Source organism: Dunckerocampus dactyliophorus, chromosome 1, assembly GCF_027744805.1.
Source record: "Dunckerocampus dactyliophorus isolate RoL2022-P2 chromosome 1, RoL_Ddac_1.1, whole genome shotgun sequence".
NCBI lineage: Eukaryota > Metazoa > Chordata > Actinopteri > Syngnathiformes > Syngnathidae > Dunckerocampus > Dunckerocampus dactyliophorus.
Genome location: NC_072819.1, coordinates 33,261,477 through 33,285,010, shown reverse-complemented (window position 1 = coordinate 33,285,010; position 23,534 = coordinate 33,261,477). Strand labels below are relative to the sequence as shown.

General features: G+C 39.8%; 1 protein-coding gene across 1 annotated transcript; it reads left to right on the top strand.

Moving 5' to 3' along the window:
• The first annotated feature begins 856 nt into the window (after window positions 1-856).
• Window positions 857-23,122, top strand: LOC129188318 (protein Wnt-2b-A). The gene is made up of 5 exons (XM_054788676.1): window positions 857-1,415; window positions 6,815-7,035; window positions 12,923-13,200; window positions 19,826-20,090; window positions 21,982-23,122. The coding sequence occupies exons 1-5, from the start codon at window positions 1,246-1,248 to the stop codon at window positions 22,209-22,211; spliced, it is 1,164 nt and encodes a 387-aa protein (XP_054644651.1). The 5' UTR covers window positions 857-1,245; the 3' UTR covers window positions 22,212-23,122.
• Window positions 23,123-23,534: the final 412 nt, after the last annotated feature.

The following is a 23,534-nucleotide window of genomic DNA, read 5'->3' as shown; positions in this document are numbered from 1 at the left end:
ATAATCATGTCCAAGAGAAAGGAGGGTCTTTTTTATTAAACAACCGTTGGCGCACCTCTTCTCTCCAATCTGGAGCAAACAAAGGAGGAAGATGATAGAGTTTTCTCATGTTTGGTGCTATTAAAACAAGGCTCTAAAGACACATTACTGTTAGAACGTCATCAAAAACTAACTTCATGTAAAACAAGTAAGTAGTAGCACTTTTTTACCTTCAAGATATTCAAAGTGCTTTGACATTGTTACTTCATTCACCGACTGGTGACAAAGCATCAGGAGTAATTGGGGGCTCAGTATATTGCCCGAGGATACTTTGACATTGTCATGAGGGGACTGAGGCTTGAACTCACAACAGTCAGGTTGGGAGATGACCGCTCTACCACCTTTCTTATTAACAACAATACTATTATCTTATTTTGCTTTGAATGGCGCTAACCTATTGCATTTATTCATTTTGTCATGGTAGTAAAATGACCTCCCACCCCATTATTATTAATATCAAATTATTATTATTGTTAGTAGTAGTACTATTACTAAGCTGATAGCACTTACAGTATATCCTCTCCAGTACTATCATATGTGTCATATTAGCCATTAAAACCCATTTGGAAAGGAAAATTAAATTTATTGACTTGTACTGGTTTGTTTTACTGGGCCAAAGGCATTTCATTGCACACGCGCACACACACGCACACACACACAAATCCCTCTTCAAGATCCCCCTCCGAGTCAAACCCCATAACCTCCAATGGGCGTCAGCAAGGTGCCCTCCTTCCCCCACCTCCCTTGTTCCCCTCCCTCTTTCTCCCCCTCTCTTTCCTACTCTTCTCAGCGTGTCCACCACACTGATAAAGGGCTGGTTGCGTCCAAGCATCAATTCCAGCACAGAGGCTATAGAACCACAACAGAGCTCGCCTTTATTTCATTTTAAAAACTCTTCCCTCCCTTTCGGATCTGACTTATTTGCCTTTGAACAAAGCCAGGATAAGGATAGGTGCTCTAGCAAAGACGTGAAGCGATCCCATTCAGGTGTGGTGTGCTCAGGTGAGGTTAAAGGCGCGTACAGGACAAGTCTTGCGCGCTCATGGCACCCAAGACGCGCTCCCGACATCCCTCATAGCGCGCAACATGGAGCCGCACGTTGGATAACAACTCCTGCTTTTTTTCTCCCTCAGCTTTCATCATACCAAGCGTACCTCATAAGCGTATTCTTAATTAGAAGTATTTTGTGTGGTAGAGGAAAAGATAATGTTGGCTTTGGACGGGATACTGAGCGCACGGCCAGCCCGCATTCAGAGTTGTGGATCCCGAGGACTTTCATCCAAGTCACGTCAGAACCCTGGTGCCGGTTCGAGGATTTACTGTGTGTGTATTTTGTTGCTGCTGCTGGTCACCCCACGAGTGGATTCTTCATGGTGGTGAGTCTCCATCCATCACTCAAGCCTGTCTGGCTTACGCCAAAAAGATACACGAGAGCAAAGATAAGATTTTAAGATAAGCTGTATGTAAAGATGATGTGTTTTCAAAGGGGTATTTGTATTATACTTTATATTGTATATAGTTGGGACTGGAACGGCACTGCATGACAGGACGACTGGTTACCTGTGAGAGACAGGTCTCTATGATGCAGTGATGCAGTGCACAATAAAAACATAATAATAATAATTTTGTAATTATGTTAACATTTGGTATTTTCTTCTTTACATTGAAAAACTTCAAAATTCACATTCAAGGATGGGGGGCACTTTTTTTAAAAAAACATTTTGTACATTAACGAAGCTAAAACCAATCCAATGCGGGTAATGGTACACACTGCTGCGGGTTCAATTCCCTGCGAGGGCCCCAACATTCATCCATTGGAGAGGTCCAATGGTAGGGTTGCATCCGATGTAAAAACTAAGCCAAATCAAACATGCGATTAATTCGTTGTTGCGACCCCTGACTTGAAGAAGCAGACAGACAGAAGATAAAATAATAATAATAATAATGAATTAATTAGATTGTCAGAATGAATTTCAGAATGTTCACTTTAGATGCACCCAGTGTAGGTACAATGACTAAAGTAGTTCATTGTATGCGGTAATGACAGCTAAGATAAATGACTTCACTTAATGTTGTCAAATGAAGTTGGAAAAACATGAGGGCTCATTCGCATCAAACCTATTTTGGGTGAATGAGATACATTTTGTTTGCATAGCGTTGTCTTGGTGTCACTTTGTTGGCCTGCCATAATAATGGAGTAGTAAACTTAATTTATGTGGCATTCAGCTCAGCTGTAACTGGCATTGGACAAGGCAGAGTAGTCATTAATTTACAGAAAAACCCACACATGCGTATCCGCACACACGTATACACAATTAAAACCAGAGCATATATAAGTAAGGGGTGCGTACATGTAAGTGAAATGTCTGTGGAAAATCTGTATATGATCATGTTTATATAAGAGGATTGTCTGTGTGTTGGCAGTATACAGTAAAACTGATTGAATGCTCAGTAGCTTGTGTAGATGAAAAATAGTGTTGGGGGAAAAGTGTGTACAATTTGTGGGCTTAAGATGAATTTGGAATAACTGTTTGTCAGTCTAATTTAGGTGTCACATCACGCCATGGCACAGTTATTGTGTTGTTATCATCTGTTTTGCATCACAAGAGGCTTTTTCACACCTATATTTCCAAAAATATACAGTTGTGTGAAAAAGGGTTTGCCCCCTTCCTATTTCTTATTTTTTTGCATGTTTGTCACACTTACATGTTTAAGATTATCAAACAAATTGAAATATTAGTCAATGACAACACAACTGAACACAAAATTCTGTTTTGAAATGAAACTTTTTCAAATTAAAATCCAACCCTGTGTAAAAAAGTAATTGCCCCTTGTTACAACATAACCAAATAGAGATTAATTGAGATCTATAAGTCTGGAAAAGGTTTTAAAGCTATTTATAAAGCTTTGGGACTCCAGCAAACCACAGTGAGAGCCATTATCCACAAATGGCAAAACCATGGAACAGTGGTGAACATTCCCAGGAGTGGCCGGCCAACCAAAATTACCCCTAGAGAGCAGCAATGATTCATCCAGAGGTCACAAAAGACCCCACAACAACATCCAAAGAACTGCAGGCCTCACTTGCCTCAGTTAAGGTCAGTATTCATGACTCAACCATAAGAAAAACACTGGGCAAAAATGACCTGCATGGCAGAGTTGCAAGACAAAAACCACTGCTGAAAAAAAGACAATTAAGGCTCGTCTCCATTTTGCCAAAAAACATCTTAATGATCCCTGAGACCTTTGGGTAAATACTCTGTGGTCTGACAAGACAAAAGAGACGAGACAAAAAAAACCTCCAATGTGGCGGAATTACAACAATTCTGCAAAGATGAGTGGGCCAAAATTCCTCCACAGCGCTGTAAGAGACTCATTGCAAGTTATCACAAATGTTTGATTGCAGTTGTTGCTGCTAAGGGTGGCCCAACCAGTTATTAGGTTTAGGGGGCTTTCACACAGGGACATGTAGGTTTGATATTTTTTCTCTTTTTTCTCCCTTTTCTCCCAGGAACAGTGCAAACACTTTTTCACACCACCGTAGGTGTAGGTGTATTTCGAAAAATATAGGTGTGCATCAAAACTTCTTGTAGTGTAGCTGACATGCATGCAGCCAGAAAGGCTGCTCGATGACTGAAGGTGTGAATGTGCATGTGGTGACCTGTCCAAGGTGTAGTTTGTTGGAACAGGCTGCACCTAAAATGGATGGAAACTTCTGTATAATCAACCAAGATTTGTTGTGTGTTGTGATTCATTATTAGTTTATTGTCATTAAGTTGTGAACTGCACTGCATCATGCTGAGATATTTACCCTTATAATGTAAGCAAACCAGGCTACTAATATATTGTACATCTCTAATGTAATGTAACATATGTATGGTATTTATCTCTAGGATTGTATATCTATATATACAGATGAGCATCATAACTGATGAATCAATTGATTTATTGTTAAGGCAGGGTTTCCGCTACATGTAATTGATCATGGCGGCCCGCCACTACAAAATAACACCTTAAAAATTAACTTGAAAACAATGTTAAGTAATATATTGTATAAATGTACGGTATATACTGCATACGTTATATACAGTCGATACATATACAGTATAGATTATTATTTACGCACACATTGACCACAATTAGTTTGAAAACAATTTAAAAATGTTTTACTAAGCTTAATTTTGAAAAACATGCACTGGAATCGCCCCTCTGCCACTTGCTCATGTTGCGGCACTTATGCGGTGTTAGCGTCTTGTGTTGACGTTCACAGTGTTCCTTATTATCGCACAAATTAAAAAATAGTCTGTAAAATGTGTAGTCAATTGACGACAGCTTGTCACATGCGAAACCTAACTATGCCAGCGTGTGTGATCTCTCACGTTTCAATAGCATATGACTTTCTGACATGTTTTACCCATTTGCACTACCTCTCTGGTGGTAGCTAGCTAGAGCATGGGCTATCGCATTCATGCTAACTTACTTTTTAAAGTGTCACTTAACAATCTTGCTCTCTTGTTCACATTATAATACTTATGGCTTGTCTTCAAAACACTAAATGTGTATTTGAGTTGTTCAACAAACACATAGTGCTCCCAGCTTTAGACACTGTGATGCTATCACACTCCAACAGGTAGCTTGTATGCTAGCAGTAGCTCACCAGCTGATGTTGAGTAGTTCACCAAAGAACATTTGCTTCAATGCTCAGCATTTTTATAAGTGTTCTATTCAAACATGATGCCTGTATTTAATGACAAATGAGCACACTGAGCGGAGATGTGCTATGTAAATAAACTACAATTGAAAGTTGGCAGTCACATAAAATAGCTCACCTCTCCTTTCTTTTTGTCAAAGTAGATTTAATAATGCTGCATTGGATACACCTGTGCTATCATAACCCTGGACTCTCAATTTATGCTCTTTATACTCCACACATTTCTACAACAAAAATATTTAAATTATTTTATTTTGTTAATTGTATTATTTTAAACTAAAAAATGTATTTTGGAACAATTAATTTCCCATGCATTAGTTTACTCTAAAACAGGCATCAAATTAAATTTAGGTTTGTGTCAAATAGTACAAAATGTTGTACTTTTCTACTAATAGTCACATAGTACGAGACTAAATGGACGAAACTAAATGGACTGTAACAAAAAAAGGCTCAAATTTTCAACTCTCACTTTAAATGCTCTCGGCAACTTTGCCATTAAACAGTTTTGCAATGTCCTGGGTTCATGTTCTGCTGGTTGTTGAAAAACGTAAAATAAATAAGTTAATAAATAAAAAATTAAGTCTTAAAAAAATTATTTGCCATAATAAAACAAAAATTGCAGACGCAGCAGCGGCACGACACAGCGGCGGCAGTCCCATGCAGCACACCACCACAGCTTCAGAAAATCCTAGGGGAAATCCTGTAAGGCTTTTGTTGAGTATGTGGAATTGATTGTTGATTAGTCACGTCTTGAAGAAATTGAGGCAAAATTGAGTACACAACTTGGCTGTTACCAGCAGAGACACTGTTGATTCAGTCTAAACTAGTTTTTAGTCCAAATAAGAAGACGAGGTCAGCTCTGGGTAATTTTGCCAAATGTCTATCAATGTAAGGAAATTAGGCAACCTTGAATTGTGTACATTATCAGCCAATGAAAGAACTCAATGCCTGGGCCTCGCTTGTCTTCCTGCCATCATCCGCAATGTAGCACCTAAGCATGCTGTTTAAGGTGTGCGGATGCTGATTTACAACCCAATAAACTCAAGTCCTGTTGACTCTCAAGAGCAAAACAGGAGAAAATTAAGGATGAGTTGCTGCTTGGCTTGTCCTTTCCTTTGATGAGCACTCTCTTCTTCTTCCTTTCCCCTAATCCCTCTCATGGGGGGCACTGAGCCGCATGGTCTCCATCCTCGTAAAACACGGCCACACAGCCACAGACTTCTTGATGCCTCCTCAATGACCCACAGAGGCGCTGGGAGCTCTCATGCACACACACACACACACACACACATGTATCACCTTCAGATGTTACCGTGGAAAAAGCTGTGTTTCATGTCTGTTTTATTAGGGCAGTGAGAAAAATTGTAAGTAAAGTGTGGGAGTGAAATGAAGGGGGGGGATCTCAGATGGACAGGGTTATTCAAGGCCTCTTCCTCTGATTTGTGAGGGCAATATTTTGAGTGTCTCATTGGGAAACATTTAAACACACATCCAGGTGGAGAGGTTAAGTGCCTATTTATTTGCGGAGCTGGGTAAATGGTTTCCCCTTCACCTCCTACACAAATACCTTAAATTGTTAAGTTTTGTTCACTCTGACTCATAGAAGTCGATTATGACCCTTTTCCACCTTCTCGATCTCAACACTGTTCTACTGGAAAGAACAGGTACTATCAAGTACCTGCGTTGTCATTGCCATGCCATTCTAACGGTATGATACTCCATAGTGTCCATTTTGCTGCGGTGCTCTGATCAACTACAATTAGTTGACGTACTGTAGCCAACAACAACGTGCCAATAAGTGACTGGAGGAGACCATTGTTGGAGGATGGTTTGTCTCATTCAAACTTGTGCATTCAGTGAGGTGTAGTTGTCGCAGTTTCCTACCGTAGATCCGGCAGGCTCTTTTGTTGTTATGACTTTACATATTGTACCCCTTAATGTAAAACGTTACAATACTGAACACAGCTAGGCACAATGACACCATGTCAGTGTGTTTGGGTAAATGTATGATATAAGATGAGGCATTTGCATTTGAGTCAATTCATCACTGTTTTTTTTCATAAGGTACATTGGTGCGCTGGGTGCCCGCGTCATCTGTGACAACATCCCAGCATTGGTGAACAAGCAACGGCAACTGTGTCAGCGCCACCCGGACATCATGCAGGCCATCGGCGAGGGCACCAAGGAGTGGATCAGAGAGTGCCAGCACCAGTTCAGACATCATCGCTGGAACTGCAGCACGCTGGAACGTGATCACACTGTGTTTGGACGTGTCTTGCTGAGAAGTAAGTCCACAAGCCAACGAATGTGTATGACCAATGCAAGATTTATCTTAACTTCATGCACGTTCAACTAACACACAGCATAGTATGCATATTATGCAAGTTTTTTTATTAAGTGAATTCTGCTGTGTCTGATTTGGGTGGCGGTGGCTCAGGAGGTAGAGCAGGTCCTCCAGAAACCGGAATGTTGGTGATTTGATCCCCGCCTCCTCCACCTAATCACTGTTGTGTCCTCAGGCAAGACACTTCACCCACCTTGCCTCCAGTGCAGCCCACACTTTTGGATGAATGTTTGTTGGTGGTCGGAGAGGCAGTAGGCATGAATTGGCAGCCATGTTTCTGTCAGCCTGCCCCAGGGCAGCTGTGGCTACAGATGTACAGTAGATACCACCACCAGTGCGTGACTGAATAATGCGTTAAATCTGAGGTGCTTTGGGTATCTTGAAAAGCGCTATATAAATCTAATCTGTCATTATTATGAAATCACGGTTGACCGATTTTTTTTTTTGCTGGTTTAGCATATTCCCATTAGAAGACAAATTTGAAGATAAAAACAGCATTTACCTGGCATTTAACCTACCTTACTGTTTGGTGCACCCACTGAGTCTTAATATTTAAAGTGCTCGTGACACCAAAAAAAGCTTAAAAAAAAAAAAAAACCTGAAAGTACTCATTTAGTAAACATTTTTTGTCATGCTGCTATCATAGATAAATAAACAATTATGAAATAGGAGTGAAATTAAGTGGTGATTTTGACACCCCCCCCAGCGAGTTTTCTGAACACGTCCGGGGAAGCAGATTCAAACACATGCAACCATGAACTCACAGTGACAGTGACAACAACAATAACACAATAATAACACAATAATAACATTCACTGATATTGTGTTATCATGAGTATAATATAACACACACAAAAAAATGGCAAGAAGTATGTTTTTTTGACAGTTCGTAAGTGACAGCTGACAGCTATATGCCCACTGCAAAATACAAGACCAGTGAGCAGCGATTGCTCCTTATTTAGCCCTGGAATGAAACCCCATACTACCACGACCCTAGTGTGGATTAAGCGGCATAGAGAATGAATGGTTGAAACCCCATACTATTATTCGAAGATTCCTAGAATAGATCTAGTCAAAAAATATGGATTTACTTCGACTGCAAGATAGGCTAGAAAGACGAGTGACAGCAGTCCACGTTTTGCAAGCAATTCACATCTAGAACACTTACGGCTGACACCGGCAACCAGCTGCAAACAAGCACAGCCATGAACGCACGCGAAGAAAGTGACATATTCACAACAATAATAACATGCATTAATATTGTGTTGTGAGGAGTATGATATGTATTACTGGCAGTTATAGGCACAAGAGATACCACGTTAGCCGTCTAGCTAGTGTGTCAATTAGGAATCCACCCTGCATTGGCCCCCATCTGGCCACTATTGAGCATAATAACATATTAGAAAGAGAAATGTGAATTGACTTCCTGCCACCTTGGTACGCTTTTCCACGGTCGAATGGATTCTGGGTTTTTGACTTTTTATTTCCATTTGCGGGGCAGTATGGAAAAATTCGTCCCACAAAGTTTGCCGATCATCTGATGAGGAGGATGGTGTCTTTTACAAACACACTTATGCCGTCTCCTCGAGTGCTCCAGCAAAAACCATTCCATTCCATTCCATTCCATTTTCCTCCGCTTATCCGGGTCCGGGTCACGGGGGCAGCAGTCTCAGTAAGGAAGCCCAGACTTCCTGGTCCCCGACCACCTCCTCCAGCTCCACCGGGAGGACACCACGGCGTTCCCAGGCCAGCTGTGAGACATAATCCCTCCAGCGTGTCCTAGGTCTTCCCTGGGGCCTTCTCCCGGCTGGGCATGCCCGAAACACCTCACCAGGGAGGCGTCCGGGAGGCATCCGGACTAGATGCCCGAGCCACCTCAGCTGGCTCCTCTCGATGTGAAGGAGCAGCGGCTCTACTCTGAGGTCCTCCCGGATAACCGAGCTCCTCACCCTGTCTCTTAGGGTGAGTCCCGCTACCCTACGGAGAAAACTCATTTCAGCCGCTTGTATCCGCGATCTCGTTCTTTCGGTCACGACCCAAAGCTCATGACCATAGGTGAGGGTGGGAACAGATCGAACGGTAGTCTGGTACAGCGACCGCATTACTGCAGACGCTGCGCCGATCCGCCTATCGACCTCACGCTCCAACCTTCCCTCACTCGTGAACAAGACCCCGAGATACTTGAACTCCTCCACCTGGGGCAGGACGTCATTCCCAACCCGGAGGGAGCAATCCACCCTTTTCCGACTGAGAACCATGGCCTCGGATTTGGAGGTGCTGAGTCTCATCCCAGAAGCTTCACACTCAGATGCAAACCGTCCCAGTAAACGCTGCAGGTCACAGCCCGATGAGGCCATCAGGACCACATCGTCTGCAAATAGCAGAGATGAGATCCTAGTGCCCTCGAACTGGACTCCCTCGACACCTTGGCTGCGCCTAGAAATTCTGTCCATGAAAATTATAAACAGAATCGGTGACAAAGGGCAGCCTTGGCGGAGGCCAACGTTCACCAGAAACCAGCAAAAACCTTCATGGCATAATATAAAAAAATATAACACACAAATATAACAAACAACAGAAAATTCACCGACAACCGGAGCATAATAACAGCAAATGCATCGTAGTGAACAGGAACTTCCGGGTAGGCCAGTCTGGTGTAGACGTCACTTGCTCCTCCAGACCCAGAAGAAGTGACAAAAAAAATGGTAAATATTTTTCATGGCGGAAATAACAAGATTTAACATGTGTTTTGGTGTCATGACCACTTAAAATACGTTGCTCTGTGTCTCTTATTGTGATAATTCCATCCATTACACTTGGTTTTACAGTGCCTCATGTTTGTTGTCACAAATGGACTTGTGCCTTGCGCATTGTGAACAAACAGGCTGGCTTCAAGACACAGGATTGTCGTCTTTTGGTCATTTGCACTCCTGCCAGACTTCACGGCTTTGTGGTTCACACATTTATACACGCATGCAGGTGCATGCAAGTATGCTGGCACAGTTGAAGCCAATGCATCCTTAAAGTTTGTGGATTTTATGATTTAATTGTTTGTTAGCGGGATTACACAAACACTAAAAACAGTCATGTACTACGACACGTTTTGTTCAGCAGAATTAGTACAAATAAGTAGCGACATGCAGTCAGGGGAGGCAGGTGAAGCACAGCCTCACCAGTCATGATGAAAATAAAGAAAAACAATAATGATAACGTAAAACAAATATGAATATTTGTCCATTGAACTGTATTCTAAATCTATTGTCTGTATGAGTCCAATGGTTTTTAACATTTTCTTGAGTAGAAATCGCTGAATTTGCACATTTGCCGATTAAGTAAGGCTGCTGCGAGTGTGCATGGTACCGTCTCACTGCACACTGAGTTGGATCATGGTGTCTGCGAGTTTCTGTTTGTCAGCATGTCAGCGATAATATAATGCCGCAGAAACATTAAATACCATGGCTTTCTACAACCCATGCAACGTCTTTAATGTAAGTGTGACATCATTCTTGCTCATCGGACAATAAAATACACAGAAATGTCACACGGGAGGCACTTGCAGTACTCCTGCATCCTGAAGGCGTCAGGTGTGCGTGATTTGGAATGTGCTTGTCTGCTATTTTTCCATACAGGAAAAGACAGCTTTTTTTTGACAGTAGCACTAGCAAGCAAAAAGTAAAATGCATTTAAGATATTTTTATGCCCTGCTGAATGAATGAATGAATTTGACTGCCAAGATGGAGGATTACACACTGAAGCTCACTACGAGGTGATTATATGCCTAATAGTCACTAGATTGCATGGTTTATGGTTTAATTCTATTTGAACATGCATGCAAGTTACAGTGGAATACATCACATAATTCAATTCACAGTTCCAAGTGTCCAAAAGGAGTAGGAAGAAGCAAAACTTATTTAATCCTACCCCCCCATCCGTTCCACATCTTGTGCAGTACATTTTATTCACTTCCTGTATTCCATATGTGATTTTTTTAATACATACAATAATGAAAAGGTAACAGAAACAATATGTAATGATTAAGATTTTTTTCTAAATTCATCTAATAATCCGTATAATAATAAATAAAGAATAATAAATAGAGGCAAGCATAACAAAACAAGTTCAAGACTCTTTTGCCTTTTTATTTTGCAATCATCAGCTGCTTGTATTGTTTTTTGAATTCACTCATCTTGATGCATTGTTTGAGTTCCTTACTTAATCCGTTCCATCATTTAATTCAACATACTGAAATGCTGTGGGTTTTAAGCGTTGTTCTCGCATGTTCTGCAAACAATGGCAGCAATGATTACAGACAGTACTCTACTAGTTACTTTACTATTATCTTTTCCAGCCAATGAAAGCGCACTTACTGGGGATGACAAGGTTTTTATATGTATGGAGATACAGACTGTGTGTGGTGGAGCGGGATGAACATTAATGAAGATGTAAATATTTAGAGAGATATTCTGTCTCAGACAAACAGCGCCGGTTTGAATGATGAACAGCAATGCCCTCCTTCATCCTCCTACACGTACATCCCCACAACGGCGACTGCCCCCAACCTTCCCCCACTCTGCGTTCGTCTGATGAAATGAGACATTCCAGTAAATGCAGAGTCGACAGGTTGGATCTCACAGGCACTTCATACGTTAAAGGAGTCAGTATGTATGTGAGACAATATATCTTGATTTTCATTTAATTATTATCTTTGCATTTCTCTTGTACTTGTACTTCTCGGAATTATTTTTCTACTCACTACGTGGCTGAAACCAGCAGAGATGCTGTTGATTCAACCAGTTCGTGACAACATGATGACAGCTTTACGAGAAGTTGAGCCACATGCAATGGCACAACTCCTCAGCATTAATCTGCTCTACAAGGTATTAAAACAGGAGTTCAGAACCTCCAGATGGTGACTCTCCCATACCTTTAAAATAATATTTAAACAATGTAAATTTAAATTTACCAAAAAAAATAAATTTATCCTTAATTTTTATTACGGTCGATCAAGGGAATTAAATGAACTGCCTGTCGCTACCGTTGAGACTTGACTTTTACAGTATTGGAACATACTCATACTTTTTTGACCTTGGGAAAGTGACACCACAAAGTTCGGAAATGATCAATGTGGAGTATAATTTGGGTATGGGATTGGACATTGTAGGACAGAAACTGACAGACACCTTGCTGGGTTCTGTGTGAAGTGCACAATAGGGATCTATTGTTATGGCTCTGGTCTCTGCGTGAAAGACTTGACTATTTATGTCTGAGCATTTTGTAGTTTCAGGTTTGGACCCAGATTTATTTTTTTGATAAAAAATACTGACATTACCTGTTTATATTTTCTTTGTATTTTAAAAAAATTGTACATGTTCATTGACGGTGACGCCAGCCATTTACTGTGTGTTCTTATTTTGATTGTGTGATCTATTGTAAATGTACAAAATTGTTGGGGTTTTAGCCAACAATGGTGTTTGCTCAAATGGGTGGTACAAAAAAAGTGCTTCATGAGTCATAGAGTAAGGGGGCAAAGCTGTGGCGCTGATTAATGGGGTATTACGGCATCAAACTCAAACAATTTATGGAAGCAGAAGACAGCCCCACTGTTAATATAATTTCCATGATGACCTTTAATCAGAGTGTCCTTTACTCTACATCGGCTGCTCCCTCATGTCCTGATGGCTCATACCAAGCATGGTCATGTCATGGTGTGGATCTGAAGTCTTTGGCCCTTTTGCTGGACTGACTGATTCGGAGTAAGTGCCACTAATAGGAAATGAATGATATTGTCAGTCTAATGTGTCTTCTCTTTCTCTTTCTCTGTGTTTCAGGCAGCCGCGAAGCAGCCTTCGTCTATGCCATCTCCTCTGCCGGGGTGGTGTATGCGCTTACTCGTGCCTGCAGCCAAGGGGAGCTGAAGATGTGCAACTGTGATCCGCACAAGCGAGGACGACACAAGGATGAGAGAGGAGAATTTGACTGGGGAGGATGTAGTGACAATATCAACTATGGGATCAGGTTCGCCAAAGCCTTCATAGATGCCAAAGAGAGGACTGTACGAGATGCACGAGCGCTCATGAACCTGCACAATAACCGCTGTGGCAGAACGGTGAGTCCGTGACTGTGGTGCACTTACAAATGTGTAAATGCATGATCCGTATGGCACATATTTAACACTAGCCATTAGGTTGTATACTTCATTACTACATGATATACACTGCTCAAAAAAATTAAAGGAACACTTCGAAAACACATCAGATCTAAACTGGGGGAAAAATGATCTTGAATATCTTTCCTGATAATAAGTGGGTGATGTATTAGTAACAAAATGATGCCACATAATTTGATAGAAATGAAAATGATCACCCTATAGAGGGGGGAAATCAAAGACACTCCAAAAATGAAAGTGAAAAAATGATGCAGCAAACTGGTCCATTTGGCTAAAATGTCATTGTAGCAACTCAGAATGATTCTCAGTAGTTTGTGTGGCCCCCACGTGCTTGTACGCATGCCTGACAACGTCCACTTCAAACAGATTTGACTTACTGTTGGCAATGCGAGACTGGCCCTTATAGTAGCAGACCCGGGACAATGTACTCCTGCATCACACCCTACAGAAAACTGCTAGGAACATTTTCGAAATCCACAGAGTACTGTCTGTCACAGCTCACAAATGTCAACAAAGACGGAATCCCTTAAGTGCCAAAAGACATGTAGCTGATTGCACAGTATTAAAACAGAGGCAGTTTAAACTTTGAAGTTTGCTAAAACTTTGTTAAAACGGTGACTCATGCACAGATTATCTGGAAGTCTGGAATGAAACCAAAGTGAATTCTCTGGAGGACATGTAAATATCAGAAGCATACTACCAAAAATAGATCAGATGTAACCTGTTTCGCACCGCCCGCACCGGGGATCGAACGCAAGACCTTCGCAATGGGAGGCGAGAGCCCTGACCACACGGCCAAAAGCCAGAGGGAGGGAGTTTTACCAACGTACACTTGCACAGCCTCACAGGCTGGCATCCGTTACACAGATACAGAACTTACTTATTGATTCTAACTTCTGTGTACATCTGATAGTTGGTTGACTAGTAATGTTCCTGCTGACCTAATTACCATACCAGGATATACTGTACACACTGCAGGAGAGATAGGCCCAAGGAAAGAGCAGGGGGTGTTTTAATTTACATTAGGGAGCATTTTAGGAGTTTAGAGCTTGAATTAAAAGTAAATTTGGAGTGCCTAGAATGGAATGTAACTCCATTCTAGAATAGTCGTGCCTTTAGTCGTGCTTCGTCCACCATTCTATAATGTCAATTTCTACAACGAACTGAAGAATCTTCTGTCTATTGTTGACAATGGTTGTGAATGTACATTATTTGGGGACTTTTTGGATATGTGGATTTTTTAACTGAAATCTATTATGGAAAAGTTGCAATATAAACAGCTGATTGACAGACTTACACAAGTCACTAGAAAGAGTGAAACCCTTATAAGTCAGATTTTTAAAAACAGGCCCGAGAGAACAAAAACATACATCAAATCACCTTATTACCGGCTTGTCAGATCATAATATGACACTCATGATAAGAAAGCTAACTAGAAAACACTACAAAATATAAAGTAAAATTTTTACAACAGGAATTCCAAAGTAAAAAATGGCTAATTTTGAACAGGCTGCCCGGTTGCCAATTTGTTAGCATGTTGGCCAAACAGTCAGGAGATCTAGGTTCGAATCTCCGTTGGAGATTTCTGTGTGGAGTTTGCATGTTCTCCTTGTACGTGTGTAGGTTTTCTCCGGGTACTCCCGTTTCCTCCAACATTCCAAAAAATGCATGTCAGGTTAATTGGTGACTCTAAATTATACCATAGGTATGAACGTGAGTGTGAAAGGTTGCTTGTTTATGTGTGCCCTTGATTGGCTGGTGACCAGTCCAAGGCATACTCTACCTCTCGCCCCAAAAAACACACAAAATCTGAACAAAAAACTAAGAAAACTCTCTCTATGGTTTAATAGTGAAATCCTTCAGATCATCAAAGACCGTGATCTTGCTCTTAAAAGGTTTTTGACCACTAAAACTAATACTGACCACCTTAATTTCACTAGCTTAAAGGAAAACTGCACTTTTTGTCAAATTTTGCCCATGATTCACAATCCTTATTGTAAACATGAATCTATATTTCTTTCTCTTTTCTGTGCATTCTAACGAGAGAAAACGAGTTCGTATGAGCCAGCTAACAGTGCATATGGCGGTACCTGTACGCTAAAAGGTACGCTAAAAAAACAACCCTAAAAAAAGTGTTCCACTTACATACCAAACCTGTATAGTAACCAAGCTACAGCGATATTGTTATTGTAGCAACTAACATGAAAAACTATATTTATCTGGCGGAGTAACACGACGCCTCGCTCGTCTTAGTATCACTCACAACGCCTCAAGACACTGCAATGGGACAGATGAAAGAGTGGATACTACTGGTTCTCAATTTTGCTGCGAAGGATTGTGGATGATGGGCAACATTTTTTAAAACGTGCAGTTTTCCTTGAAGGGCTAAAGTGGTGTCTGAGCTGCAGAAAGCCAAGACTAGTTATTTCAACAAACTAATTGAAGAAACGAATGGCAACAGTTCTAAACTGTGGCAACATATAAATAGACTAACTAACTCAAATAAGCGAAAGCACCCTAAAATAACCTGTCCCAAAGATATTGATAGCAATGAGTCTATTGCAAATGGTTATTATCATTTTTTTATTGGGTCTGTTCAAGAATTAGCAAGCCATTTTAAATCGACGGAATCAACTCCTGAAGAATTGGACCATATTATTAAAGGCCAAAAGGCCTTTAATAATGTCAATCGCAGTATTTTACTTATTAAGCTTAATCTTTTCAAAATGTCGCCTGCAGCTCTAAAGCAGTTTAACTCATACCTGGTAGGAGACAGCAATGCATCAGGGTCAATGGGGTTAAGTCATATATAAATGTAAACAGCATGGGAGTACCTCAAGGGTCTGTTCTCTGTCCATGGTTTGTCACAATGTATTACGCCCTACCTAGCTGCTGTCCAGATGTGAACTGCCACATGTACGCTGATGACACAGGCATCCACGTGTGCTCTAAAACACCCAGCAGGCGGGTGAGCATCTGACACAGGTTTTTTGAACATCTTTGAATGGCTCGAGTTATCCCATCTGACTCTTAATGTTAAAAAAAAAAAAAAACTGTACCCACGTGCTTTGCCATTTGAGGTCAGAATTAAGAAAGAAAGTGAATGAAATGAAGTACTTGGGCATCATCCCAGACAAGAATTTAATGTTTGATAGTCAAGTTAAGTACCGTCTATCTGCAAAAAGGTTTTAAAAAAAGTCTTAACTGCTTTTGTTTTATTAGAAGAACCAAGTTTTGCCAAACTGCAAAACGATATATGCATACAACGTCCCTTTCTCGTTGTATTGCATTACATCATGGTCACAAGCTTCATCCAAAAAACTGATAATCTCAATTTACAGGCAGGCAATAAAACTCGTGGACCGGAAACCAATGAGATGACACCATTTCCACATTTTAAGAAAACATTATCTTCTTGCTTTTACGAATTTTAGTACAATTAGTACTAATAGTACTTGTAGTACTATTAAATGATGAATGAGGTAGTTGAAAAGTTTAACAACTACTTTGTAAATATTGGACCAAAATTGGAAGAAGAAATTCAAAAATTCTTGACAATGGAGGAAAGGAACGAAACCATAGATAGGCATCCTAATTCCATGTTTCTCACTGAACAAAAAAGGAAATCACTCATATTGTCAATAATTGTAAAGCAAAAACATCAACAGATTGTAACGGAATCGAAATGGAAACAAAAAAAGGGTTATCATTGAGATCGTAGTACCGCTGACACACATCAATAACTTATCATTTCAGACTGGAAAATTTCCTAACAAAATGAAAACAGCTGAAGTAGTTCCAATTTTTAAAAATGGAGATGAACGTCAATTTACAAATTACCAACCAGTTTCCTCATTATCACAACTTTCTAAAATTATCAAGAAGCTATTCAATAACAGCTTGGACAAATTTATTAATAAAAATTAATTACTCGCAGATAGTCAATACGGATACAGAGCTAACATTTCAACCTCCATGGCACTGATTGAAATAACAGAGGAAATTACCAATGCTATAGACCACAGAAAGTCTTCAGCTACAATATTTATGGATCGCACAAAAGTCTTCGATACAATTAATCACAACATCCTAACTACAAAATTAGAAAGGTACGGAATCAGAGGATTAGTTTTGAATTGTTTTAAAAGCTACCTAGCTAACGGGAAGCAATATGTAAAGCTAGGAGAATACACATCTGCAAGTTTAAATATTACGTGTGGAGTACCCCAGGACTCAACACTGGGACCAAAACTGTTCAACTTGTATATCAATGTAGCTAGCTAACGGGAAGCAATATGTAAAGCTAGGAGAATACACATCTGCAAGTTTAAATATTACGTGTGGAGTACCCCAGGACTCAACACTGGGACCAAAACTGTTCAACTTGTATATCAATGACAACTGTAAAGTGACGAAAGACTTAAAGTTGGTATTATTTGCAGATGATACTATTGCCTTTTGTTCTGGGGAAAGCACACAAGTGCTAATTTAAAAAGTTACGGCTGAAACGGCCATGCTAAAAAGATGGCTTGATAAAAACAGAATATCCTTGAACTTAAGTAAAACTAAAATAATGCTATTTGGTAATAGCAGACACGTACAACTAAATACACATAGACGGAGTGGACATTGAAAGGGTAAACGAAAATAAATTTCTGGGGATCATAATAGATGAAAAAATGAACTGGAAATTTCACATCAAAAATATACAGCATAAGGTGGCGAGAAATACTCCAATATTGAATAAAGCAAATTTTGTTATTGGTCAAACATCACTCCATACTCTTTACTGCACTCTGGTATTACCATATCTAACATACTGTATGGAGATATGGGGTGATAACTATAAATGCAATCTTCACATCTAAATGTACTGCAAAAAAGATTGGTGAGAATAATCCATAATGCCGCATATAGAGAACATACAAATCCCTTTTTGCTAAACTCACAAATATTAATATTTGCTGATTTAGTACATTTTCAAACAGCTAAAATAATGCATAAAGTTAACAATAACCTATTACCTAAAAATGTCGTACAATAGTGTTCTACAAGAGAGGTCTTAGGGAAAAACTGAACTTAAAACACTTATATGCAAGAACAACGCTAAAAACCCACAGCATTTCAGTGTGTGGAATCAAGTTATGGAACGGATTGAGTAAGGAACTCAAACAATGCACCAAGATGAGCGAATTGAAGAAACAATACAAGCAGTTGATGTTTGCAGAATACAAGGAAGAAGGGTCTTGAACTTCTCATGCTTGTCTCAATTCATTATTATGTATTTATTATTACACTGATTATTATATATGATTTCTATTTATTATGAAAAAATCTTAATAATTACATCACCATATTGTTACATGACCTTATATGTATTACCTCTATGTATTAAAAAATCGCATATGGCATACAGGAAGTGAATAGATATACTACAACAGATGTGGAATGGATAGGGTGTAGGATTAAGTAAACTTTACTTCTTCCTACTTCGTTTGGACATGTAGAACTGTGAATTGAAATATATCATGTATTTCATCCATTGTTTTCTTCTGGCCATTAGTCGTTAGAGCAAACACAGATTGACCACACGAGCCTCCACCAGTGGTGGTTGTTTTGTCCCAAGATGCAAGACTTCATTTTGTTAGTCTGCTCTTTCTGCAAAGAGAGCAAAACTTTAGAACTCTCTACCCACTATTTTAAAATTAGAGACCAATAGTAATGCTTTTAACAAAGGACTCAAATAATGGCTAAAATCAAAACAACCATGTTCACATGAATAGTTGTAACTTGTTGATTGCTTGACCATGTTGTCTTTGCTTTTTAGCATACATATGTACTGTAATTATTATAGCTCACCGGATTTGAGAATTTAAAGAGAAAAAAAGATTTATACATATATAGGCTGCACCGGTCTATAACCCGCAGGTGTCCACGTTGTAACATGGGGTATTTAGTACACAGAAAGAAGTTACACAAATATTTTTAAACTTTTATTTAAATAAATGTTTTTTTTCAAACAGTACCCAACAGTGCACGTAATACAGCTGGTTAAAACAGTAGCCTAACTAGAAAAGTCATTCATCGCTGTCCTTGTCCTCCTCCTGGGAACTAAAACCACTAAAGTCATCTTCTTCACTCTCTGAACCAAACAGCTCCACAATTCCCTCACCATACACCCTGCCAGTCCTGGTCCAGTGTTTCACAAGTTTTGGCAGCCTTAGCTTTTGGAACATAATGCTGACAGAGGTGCAGGGTTGGTCAATCAATTCAGCAGGCAAGGACATGGCAGACTGCAGAAGACGGACACAAAGAAGCATACCATATATCATCAGCTACTATATATCATCACTGTGTTTTTAAGTCTTATAAGGAATAATAAATCTTAATGGTGTACTGTATTTGATTATAATGAAAAGAAAAACTGTTTAAAACAAGTTTCAGTTCTTCTAAATATAGTAATACATATATTATGATGGAATTATTTGTCAACTGAATGAATAACAGAAGGATTATTTGAGTATGCATTTTTACCATTAACACCAAATCTTTTTTGTGTATTTAGGCAGTGAAGCGTTTTATGAAGCTGGAGTGCAAATGTCACGGTGTGAGCGGTTCATGCACACTACGGACATGCTGGATGGCCATGTCGGACTTCAGGAAGACTGGTGATTACCTGAGGAGGAAATACAACGGGGCCATTGAAGTAACAATGAACCAAGATGGCACAGGCTTCACTGTCGCAAATAAAGCCTTTCGAAAAGCCACCAAGAATGACCTGGTCTACTTTGAGAACTCTCCGGATTATTGTCTGCAGGACAAGTCAGCAGGTAAATTGGAGTCCCCCTTGCTGATAGATGAGCCCTGTCTGTGTTATGTGTGTATGTTAATGTGTTTATGTGTGTGTGGATGTCAATCATGGCGGTCAGATAACACAGTTGGCCCCTTGTGTGATGTCTGTGTCAGTGGAAGCTAATATCCTTATAGCCTGGGGGACGTGGTCATTCTGTGACCACCTGACCTGTGTCAGTCTTTTCCAACACAAACACACACCTACACACACCCTGGGATTTGAATATGTGTTGCTCAACCTTCACCTAATGAACCTGACTGGATGAAATGCCAGGGCAAGTTTTGGGGATCGACACCTCTGTCCTTTTTTGATCGGCCTCATCTCCATCACTTCGTCCATCCTCCCCTTCGTCACCTTCACAGTGGAATTCATTGCCTAGGGACACAAGCAGCTAATTAAAAAAAAAAATCACTTCTTTCTGCTGGCCACAGTCTCTCTCGCTCTCTGTCTGTCTGAACTAAGCGTAGCTCGAGGGCAGAGTGGGCCTTAGAGTGTGAGAGCCTGTCTGTTACGCTCCACTGTCCATTTAGCCGTCACACACACAGTGTGGGTTCAAAGGGAGCAGTGGCTTGGGAACGGCAGTGTAACTATAGGCTCCTCTACCAACACTACATAGTTCTGTATGAGTCTCTGTTGTTCTATGGGCAGCTTGTTGTGATAGGTAGCAATTCAAACACGGAGCTTCTCAGTCAAATAGCGGCAATAATCTGTAGGAGAATGACATTCACACACCTCACGCACACAATATGCCTGTGAATTAGGTAACAGGCTGGTCTCGACAACTGGTATGCATGCTATTTTAGGTCAAATGTTCAGTAAAACATTACGTCAAGAATGTTATTAATTTATCAGGACGAGGATACTGTGCCATTTTTTGGAGTTTAAGTCTTTCACATTGCAATTCCAATCGGACATGTTTAATAAAGCACACTATCTATAACCCTGAAGTATTTTGGAACATACAGTTAAACCCAAATTATTCATACCCTGCCCAAATAATGTGTTTTGGGTATTTTCTGGCTGAAAATACTTTCAGAAGTTCTATTACATTTCCCTTTCTTATGTAAAAAATATTAATAACCCTGATTTTAGACATTTTTGATGAAACTTAATCTTTTGTACCATTCTAATGTATCCTGTTAATTTTTAAGATAATATAGAACATTCTAATCGACAATACATTTAGAACATTGGATCTGTCTGTATCGAGAGTATGAATAAATATCTAAATATCTAAATATTTATACATAAATATTTTATATAAATATCTAAATGTGTTTTTAATGAACATATACATTTTTTGGACACTTTCTTGTTTCATTTCCTGCTAAAAGATACCCACTCCCCAAACTCAATTAAATTTGGATCAAAATTTCGCAAGTGTATGAGTTCAAGTGTATGTTCAATTTTCAAAATGTAATACAATTGACAAACATAATTTTATTGTTTTATCACTGCCAAAGAAAAGAACGAACAGTTGAGTTATCAGCTGCTAAAGGATGGTATTTTTTGGGACACCCTGTATTGATTATAGTTGAAGAGTGTGCTGGCAGACACACAGGCCTAATTGCATTATTTTTCATTTAAAAATATGTTCATTTGCTCTCTAACAACGACAACAAAGCAAAGAGGAAAGTTACTGAATAGATAGCTTGAAAGCTAGGCGCATACAAGGTGATGCGGCTTTTTCATTTACAATTTCACTTCATACACTACATGGAGAGAAGTACTGAGGCACAGCCCTGATCAGTTAGGGTTTGGGATACATACTGGGATGAATTTATTTTGTGGAATAACTACAACCACATTTTAAAATAAAACAATCGTCCCTAACTATTTTTTCTACCTAACTATTCTGAACTATACAGGCTCCTTTGGCACTGCTGGGCGGGTCTGTAACAAGACATCACGCAGCACAGATGGATGCGAGGTCATGTGCTGTGGGCGGGGCTACGACACCACCAGAGTCAGACAAGTCACCAAGTGCGAGTGCAAATTCAAATGGTGCTGCGCCGTGGAGTGTAAGGACTGTGAAGAAGATGTGGATATACACACATGCAAGGCCCACAAACGAGCTGAATGGTTGGACAAGACCTGAGAGCCTGCGCCCCTCCTGAGATGGAACCCCAACCCTTCCCCCTTTGCAGGCCATCCTGCGGAAAATGGCATTCTGGGAAAGTGTGTCTGAAAGCGCTCTGCATCTTCGCCATCCCCTGCCCCCATCTCGGTTCATCTTTGCATGGCTTATGTACCTGTTTGTGTCAAAGCGTTAGAATTGCGTGCCCATCAGTATAAATAAAAGCCCATTAGCCAGTGTGAACTGCTGGGATGAGGATGAAAAGTGAAAAAGTTGAAACTTGGTGTTGAGATGGATTGGGCTTAATGTTTCAGTCCTTTGGAATTTTTTTTCTAGTGTGTTGTTGTGGGTTTGAAATGGTTTGCTGCTTTCATAATGCTTTAAAGACCTTAACTGAGCCCTCAAACCAGTATTATAACATCATATACTCACATACAGTACAGTATGTTCCTTTGTTTTGATGGGAGGGGAAGTACATTTTTACACACAGAAACAAATGTTGGTTTTAGACTTGCTGCACTTTGACCAGTGGACATTGAAGCTAAAGATGTCAAAATGAAATCCATGCAGAGGATGAAGGAAAACATGGAGATGGACACTAGTTGAATAAAAGGACAGATAAGTCATTGGAACTTTGAATGCAACTGTAAGGAAAATTGGAATGTTTTTTTAAATGATTTATTTAAATATTATGAATTGTTGGTTAATTTCCTTTCTTTGAATGTGATGCACTTCATTGACGGACACAAGGAGCGTACTCTTGTTACGATGTCATTGAGGAAAAGAAGAAGCGAGCCTGGATGGAGCAGTCGGTCACACAGTAACCAAAAGTCAGATTTTACTTATTTGTTCTTGAGCTTGCTTGTATAACATTGTGTACTATATTGCCTTATCCAAACAGATGTTCATATGAAATATATGGTTAGAATGACATTGGAATCTTGTGTTTTTCATTTGTACAAACAAATGGAACATCTAAGGAAGATGCAGAGACTTAGCAGATCAGATCAAATCAGGTAGCATTCTAGGCCAGTGGTTTTCAAAGTGAGAAGCGACAAAAGACATCAGGGGATGCGCGGCATCTTGAAAAAAATAACCAAAAATATGCTCTTAAAAACTGCTACGCTAGACTTTGAAGAGTAATGTTTGCAGACAGGTGTTTTAAGGAACTGGAAATCAGATTAACCACTTTAATAACCCACTTAGTTGGAGAACATTTTTAAAAATGATGACATATTTGAGTCCACATTAGGGGTGTAATGGTACATGTTTTCAGATTCAGATTTTTTGGTAGGGTGCCTTTGTTTTGGTACAGCTGCACACCGATTTCCCACACTATACATA

Coding starts and splice junctions, on each gene's coding strand:
- LOC129188318 (XM_054788676.1), top strand. CDS start 1,246: ATGTTGGCTTTGGACGGGATACTGAGCGCACGGCCAGCCCGCATTCAG. Junction 1,416..6,814: donor CGAGTGGATTCTTCATGGTG/GTGAGTCTCCAT, acceptor TTTTTTCATAAG/GTACATTGGTGCGCTGGGTG. Junction 20,091..21,981: donor TCTGCAGGACAAGTCAGCAG/GTAAATTGGAGT, acceptor TGAACTATACAG/GCTCCTTTGGCACTGCTGGG.